The sequence below is a fragment of the Meleagris gallopavo genome, chromosome 15 (assembly GCF_000146605.3).
Source record: "Meleagris gallopavo isolate NT-WF06-2002-E0010 breed Aviagen turkey brand Nicholas breeding stock chromosome 15, Turkey_5.1, whole genome shotgun sequence".
Classification (NCBI taxonomy): domain Eukaryota; kingdom Metazoa; phylum Chordata; class Aves; order Galliformes; family Phasianidae; genus Meleagris; species Meleagris gallopavo.
Window position 1 is genome coordinate 7,545,540 of NC_015025.2, and position 7,613 is coordinate 7,553,152.

General features: G+C 47.8%; 1 protein-coding gene across 1 annotated transcript in view; it reads right to left on the reverse strand.

Moving 5' to 3' along the window:
* Nucleotides 1–7,613, reverse strand: part of LOC100544098 (sulfate transporter) — a 14,108-nt gene continuing 6,495 nt past the window's right edge. The window contains exons 2-5 of the mRNA XM_010718923.3: nucleotides 7,257–7,361; nucleotides 5,284–6,977; nucleotides 3,916–4,543; nucleotides 1–3,102 (exon numbers count right to left, since the gene is read on the reverse strand). Coding sequence (XP_010717225.1) covers nucleotides 1,510–3,102; nucleotides 3,916–4,543; nucleotides 5,284–5,309 — 2,247 coding nt within the window. The 5' untranslated portion in view covers nucleotides 5,310–6,977; nucleotides 7,257–7,361 and the 3' untranslated portion in view covers nucleotides 1–1,509. The remainder of the gene's footprint in view (nucleotides 3,103–3,915; nucleotides 4,544–5,283; nucleotides 6,978–7,256; nucleotides 7,362–7,613) is intronic.

Genomic DNA, 7,613 nt, shown 5'->3' on the forward strand with positions numbered 1-7,613 from the left:
TCCTGAGCAGAGTCAGCAGGTTTCCTTTTCCATGCACTTTATTTACAAGTCTCCATCACTGGGCCTCCAAGTAGCTGTCAGATGTGGCGTTTGTTTCCCAGACATGGTCAGGGGAATAGCGTTGTATTAAACGTGCAGCATGTACGGTGGATTTGCAGATGGAGCAAGGGCTGTCAGCTGAACAAATTCCCTGCGGTTTTCTGAAAATCGTTTGCTTTTAAGGGAAGTGTTTTGCTGTTGCTGGCTTTGAGGAGACCCTTCAGTATCTAAAGGAAGGCTGTAGGAAAGGAGGGGACAGAATCTTTAGCGAGGTCTGCTGTGATAGGACAAGGGGAAGTGGTTTCAAACTAAAAGAGGGGAAATTTAGATTGGATATAAAGAATTTTTTTACAATAAGGGAGAAGAGGCACTGGCACAGATTGCCCAGAGAGGAGATAGATACCCTGTCCCTGTAGACACCCATGGTTAAGCTGAAGGAGCTCTGAGCACTAAAGGAGCTGTGTTCATTGCAGGGAGTTGGACCAGATGGTCTTTAATTGTTCCTTCCAATTCAAAGGATTCTATCCTGTCCTGTCCTATTCTCTGCAGTGTTGTTTTGTGGCCTCTGAGGGACTGTTATGCTCTCTGCCATGGGGTGTTTGGGGCATAACTGTTCCTCTGCAATCTACTCCCCACACTGACTCAGAGTGGACACAGGGGAGGGAAGGACAATCCAAAATAAAGGTGGCACAAAGGAATGTGGGGCCATGTGTGAAGCAGCGGGGGCCATGCTGGGTCTTGGTCCTGGTTTGGCTGGGGAGCACCGGAGCCTTGGGATGTGGATTTCTCTACAGCGCAATTTTTGTGAGAGCACCCCGGAGGGGATTCTTTCATCCTCACTTTCCTGTTTCATTCTGTCTGGGCACTGGAGCTGCACACAGAAGGAAACTCCCCATGATGAGCTCCCATTGCATTTGGGGATGCTCTAAGCACGCTCCGTAGAGCAACATTTCTTTGGCGCTGGGTTTGGAGAACCCCGTTACTGTTTTGGAAGGTGTTTTTGTACCACTGAGAACAACGGGAAGTTTGGATTTTGAATCTGAACTGCTCCAAATTCAGCCGCCTTTTAAGAACCTACACTTCTGCGCTTTCCTTTTCCCTGCACCGCCGCCGGCCGCTCACGGCCGCCAACCCATCCCCGCTCCCCGCCGCAGTGCCGGCGCGGCTCACTCGTGCCCCCCAGCGCCCACGCGAGTCCGGAACCGCGTGGCTGTGTGCCGCCTATCGCTGACACAGACCTTTCCACAGAGGGGAAGCCACCCGGCCTTTTTACCGACGCGGCTGACCTTGAAATGCCTCTCAGATTATTGGTCATCTGCCTAGAAATCCGCGCTTCCCCTGTCCGTTTACTCCGTGCTTGCTGCTAAGAGTTCATTTAAGTCTTCTTCAGTGCTCTGCTTGCAAAAGAAAAAACAACCCTAAAATTGCAGTGAAGCCCACCTCGTCAGAAATCATTCCTCACGTGCAGCTCTACAGAGACGCTTGGACGCTCAGGTCCTCAGGGTCCAGGGCGGCATCCCTTCTCTCCTTGCTCTCGTGCTGCTCGTGGTACCACTGCTGTGCAAACTGCACTGCGTGGTGCACGCTGTGGAAAGGCGGCTGGCCGCAGTGTGCCCCAGCAGCCCAGCCTCCATCCCGCAGCCGGCGGCGGAGGAGGGGGTTGCAATTGGCCAGGAGCACCTGGACACCGAGCTCCTGGTAGTCACTGTGCGTCTCTTTCAGCACGGAGAGACCCGTGGTATCTATGAACTGCATAGCCCCGCAGTCAATGATTAAGGTGTGCATATCTAGGGGTGGCAGGCAGACTCCTGTGGGCGATTTCTCCACGCGTTTCTTGGAAGGTTTCAGGCAACCAAACACGGTGTTAAAAACGCTCTTCCTGTTGCCCGTGTCTGCTTTTGCCTGGGTCTCCACCCTGTGATGCCTGGCAGCCAGCAGGACAGGATCGACCCCAGTTTTCTGGTAGAGCGCAGTCTTGAAATAGTCTTTGTTGGCATAGTAAAGGGACGACTCAAAGCGGAAGATTTTGATGTTGGCAATACTGCTGAGCTGCTTGTAAGCAGACTGGTCTTCATAGATTTCCATGTTGCTGACCTTGCCCAGGAGCACAGCCCTGGGTCTCTGCGTGCGGAAGATGACGCAGAGCAGAGCAAAGCAGACGCCCACGAGGAGCCCTATCTCTGTGGTGATCAGCGTGGAGGCCAGCATGGTTGTCCACCACACCACCGTGTCCAGCTTGCTGAGCTGCCACATGCGTGGGGTTTCACAAAACGTCCTCAGGCCCCCCCGCAGGTTGACAATGGTGACCACCCCCAGGATGGCAGTTTGCAGAGAGTAGAAGAGCGGAGCGATCCATAGCAACACCAGCAGCAGCACCAGGGAGGTGACCAGGCTAGAGAGCTGCGTTTGGGTCCCTGTGGACTCCTTCAGCAAAGTCTTGGTCAAGGCTGCAGAGCTAGCAAAGCAGTAGAAGAAAGATGGGACCAGGTTGCACATGCCAATGGCGATCATCTCTTGGTTGGCACGGACAGCGTAGCCATGCTTTTTGCCAAAGATTTCCGCCAGGGAGACCGTCATAGCAAAGCCTATAATAGCAATGGGCAGAGCATCGACTGCCAGGCTGGAAAACAGCTTTGTATCTGGTAGGGTGGGTTTCCTGAAGCCGGTGGGGATGGCCCCACAAACTGAAGACTTGTATCGCTCTTCAAAGTTAAAGTAGTAAGATACTACTGTGGCTATGATGACCACCAGCAGCTCTACGGGGAATGGTGCCTTCATTTTGTCCTTGTACCGATCATTGATCATTTTGACAGGTATTATGATGGCCAAAGCAACCAGGCTGGTGACCAGGTCACAGATATTGGTGTTTTGGATGTATCTGAAAAGATCCACCCACGTCAGGATGAAGGACCCCACCCCTTCATGACGGGGAATATTCAGCCCGAGGAGGTACTTCATCTGGGAGGTGATGATGGTGAGGCTGGAGCCGGCCACAAAGCCACTGAGGAGAGGTTCTGACAGGTAGACAGACACAAAGCCCAGCTGTAAAACCCCCAGCAGGATCTGAAAAGCAAGACAGCCGTATCATTAGCATCCATGAGAAAGGCTAGAAGAGGTGGCTGGAAATTTATGTCAATTTGTTTCTACTTCAGCATATCTGGCTATTCTGTCCGCTGAGCATTCGGTGTGAGACCCAGATTTTTGTCTTAGGTAGATAATGTGGGGTATTGAAAACTAAAGAATGCTACCCAGACTTGTCTGTGTGAGAGATGCCATACAAGAAAGCCCACAAGATCCCCATTGCTGTGTTTTTTCAAGCAATAAGGGCACAGAGTTAACACTGGAAGTCCAGAGAGCAGACAGATCAAAGCAGTTATTAGCATCTCAGTGGCATGAGAATAGTGTGATGTAGTGATTTCAGTCGTTCAAGTGAAAGGGCCTGAAGTTGTCTACTAACAGCCAGGCCCAAGCCATGGCGACATAGCATGGCCATTAATGGAGCCCTTGCTGATGGCAGAGTCTGTGAGGACTGTTCCTTTTTGCCCTGACTGCTTCTGACCTGCAGAGCAGTCAGCTCAGGTCCAGAACCAAAGTGATGGGAAGGTGACTCGCAATTCCCTTTATTTCCCCTACTGTGTTTGATTCTAAGCACGTTTCAGACACATTCAAGGGCCCATCACATGGGGGAAGCAAAACCTTAAATTCAGCTGTGTTCAGGGTTTTCAAATCACTGCAACTGGCTAAAGGTGTCTGGCGCTAGCTGCACTTAGGAAAGGTATCTCATGATTTTTAAGTCTGAAGTGAGACTGAAGCTTAGAGCTGTTAAGCACTAAGAAGTTCCTAGCAAGGAAACTGCACAACAGTGAGCGTTTGTACCTGGTAAAGACCGACCAGAAAGCTCAAGGAAAGGGCCACAGTGATGGCGTAGCAGCTCCTGTCACAGGTAACCGTTCCATTGCTGGAGGAGGTGGCATTGCCCACCAGCAGAGAGCCAGTGTTGTCATCGTACCCTGCTAGCTGGAGGTGCCGATTCACAGACTGCCCAATCATCAGGCAAAGGACACCGAAGGATCCCACAAAGTTGTGGCGAGAAGTGGCCATAGCGACATAGATGATACTGCAGAAGAAGTTTGTGTAGATTCCATAGATGGGATCCTGGTTGGCTAACAGGGAGTATGAGATGGACTGAGGGATGGCTACTATCCCCACCAGGAGCCCAGATATGACATCCCCAAGCAACTGCGTCTTGATGTTGTAACGGGGAAGCCAGTCTAGCACTGGGAACAGCTGGCAGAAGAAGGTGATGATGGTTTGATGATTGCATTTGCAGATCTCTCTGGCTTTTTTCAGGATAAAATCCTTGGTCCTGAATTCTATGGGCTCATTCTCCTCCAACTTGATGTGCGTAAAGTTGACAGGAGGCTCTCCTGGTGTTAGGGAGCTCTGCACATCTTTGCTCTGTCCTGATGTCTGGCGTGACTTGTCCTCCATTGCACCAGGAAAGCTAAGCAGAAGAGCAGGTATGAAGAGTTGCAGACATGAAGAGTTGCATTCATGTGCATAATGTGCTTCGCTTGGCGCCAGGGCTCATGCAGATTGTATAGATTAACAAATAAAAGAAAATAACCTCAGCCAAACCAATCAGAAAAGCACCTTCTTGTGGAGCCATTCATTATCAGTTATGGACCCAAGCAAGCACAAACCTGAGGCCACGGTTTGCATTGCATTCATACTGACACAGATGTCCCCATCAGAGAGAGCTACAGAGGCTATTGTGCTCTTTACTAGTGGGACAGCAGAGGGATAAAGGTCAGATAACCTTGCCCTTCTTGATGATACTTCCATTTAAAACCTAGTTTGAAAATCTTGAAATATACCAAGTGATGTTTTAGGAATGCAACACACGGGTAGGGAAAGTTATTTGCAAAATAATTTTTCCTTTAACATTTTGACATTTGAAATTACATTGCTGGCTTGCATCAAATGAGCCCATCACAGGGACTGGTATCTGCAAAATGAAAGTATGTAGCTTTCTCAGTCTGATTAAGTATATACTTCCCAAAGCTATTCCAAGTTTCTCAGTCAAAATGCAGTTGCAATAAGGCATACCTTTTCAACAGACACACAGACAAAAGTGGTCCTGAGCATAGTCCTGGCTGCAGTTTGGAAACAGAACTGGAATAATGAGAAATCCCATTCTCCTGCCCTGCCCTACAGGTTCACTTCCCGTCCCAATTCTCTTACCTCTGGCTGCAGGAGTCACGGGACATAGAGAGTTCTCTTAGGGTCCCCCAGAAACCATGTGGAGCTGCTCACCTGCTGCCAGACCTGTCTTCTCACCTCACAGCACACACTGAACAGAGAAAGCACAAGCCAAACAATTGCAAACCTCTTTCCTTTGCCCTTCTTCTGAATCATGCGTTGCTTCTCTTGAGAAAACTGATTTTTTCTGCCAAGACATTGGCCCTTTTATCTCACCTCAGCTGATGAAGACAGTGCAGCCAGCTAAACAGGGCTATATTTTGAAAACAAACATCATTCTGGATGACTATTTTTGATGAAAACTTGTTCTGGTCATTAAGAATGATTGAAGGAGTTTGGAGAAGTGCTTCTGCCAGATAACAGTATTGCTGGTATCTGGGGATGTGTTGGCTAAACAAGGGAAGCAGTGCACAGAAATCTTCCTATGTGTGCTATGGCACTGCCCCTCCCTGGGGCCCAAGTTCCCCTGGGACTCTCTGCTCAGATCTTCATCTATTCTTGACATAATTTTGATTATAAAAAAAAAACCCTTCAGTGAAACAAACATTTTTTCTTTTCTGGTAGCTTTTCTTCCATCATGCACCTACCTAACCTTGCAGAAAACTGCATTTCAGTAATTAGAGGTAAATAAATGAAGAACATCAGCACTTTCTGCCTGCAGAAGACATGGTAGGGGAGACAGCTGCTCAGTGTATTTATCTATTTATGCTATTTCTTCTTTCTCTGCCATTCCTCCACCACTCATGTACTTTCAGATATACCTGTTGATAGTTCCCCTCTCCCTCCCTCTTCTTTCAGTTGTTGACTATTCCTTTCCTTAGCCTTTTCATTCCTCTAATGCTTCAAAGATGATCCCTTCATATGCTTTATAATCCTTTCTAGTTATAGCTCATTTTGTATCTTGGCCTGAGTTTGTCTCTATTCACTCATTTTTTCATCTTCTTGCTTAGTAAGTGACCCACATCTCCATCTTTTGTATGATTCCTTCATCCTGAAGTGCAGTCACTGAACAACTGGTGATACAGTCATTGAAAACTGGTCAGGTTCATCTTGAAGGCTGGGACAAAACACACCTAAGCACAATCCATCCTTTGACTTTTCATCTTATTCTGGTCAAGGAGTTCTGATCTTGACAGTCTTTTCAGCATTACTACCCACCTCAAAGATGGGACGTAGCATGTTCTCCACTTATGACAGTATCTAGGTGCACTTAACCTCAACACTGCCCTCACTGCACGTCACTTCTCCTTCGTCACGTTCCACTTAGGCACTGCAATGCTTATGTCTTATGATTTCCTTTACCTCTTGCCACAGGTTTGTAAGTGTGGATTTACCCATACTCTTTCAATTCATGCTGAAGGTTGTGCCTTTGAGAAGTTTTTTTCCATTTCTTCAGTCTCTGTTCTTCCCCTACCATCCTTTGTGATTTTTTAGTTGCCTGAAGCCTTCTCCATGTCTTCCCCTTTCTTACATGCAAATTCCCAATTGTTTTTGTATACTAGACGTTAAAATATTCCCTGCTTTCCATGCAATTACATTCCCGAGCTCCTTGTCCTAGATGGGGTTCAGTTCTCTGCAGTGACCTCTCTGGAAGGGAGGGCCTTCATGCAAGAGCAGCTTCTGCTCAGTTCTTCTGCCTGTTGGCATTGAGGAGAGGCCTTTTTATACTCTCCATCCTGACATGTAAGAGCATACTTGGTTACACTGAACGCTGAGTATTCTAAAATTTCTTGTTCTGCATGAGGTAAGGGCAGAAACTGGGAACATTTCACATTTACTCTAGAGAACGTGTAACAGATAAGCTTAAAAAATAAATCTACAACAGTTCAGGTGACCTTCAGCTGGCAGAGGACATGAAGTCTTCCAAATGCGAGGTCACTACAGCTAAACATCTGAAATAGTTTGTTTTCAAATGCATATTCACGGGTTGATCTTTATTGCCACCATAAACGCACCTGTGAAACTCCACTGTGGGAAAGGTTGGGTTGGACAGATGGTGACAATTAGCTTGAACAGTGCAAATGGAGGCAAGACTTTGCCTCTCAGTAGTATGGCATCCTCTGTTTTTTAAGAGAAGAAAAAAAAAGCTTCTTTTCAGTTGTAGCATGGTGTTCAAGCAACATAACAACAATCTGTTCAATACCTTGCAAACAGCTAGAACCAGAACAGTGGAAACCCAAGCTCCAGGTGCAGTGGAGCTGCAACAGAGGGCTATTTCATTCTTACAGTGGGTTGGTGGATGGTAAGCAGGACATGAGCCAACAATGTGCCCTCACAGCCCAGAAAGCCAACCATATCCTAGGCTGCATCCA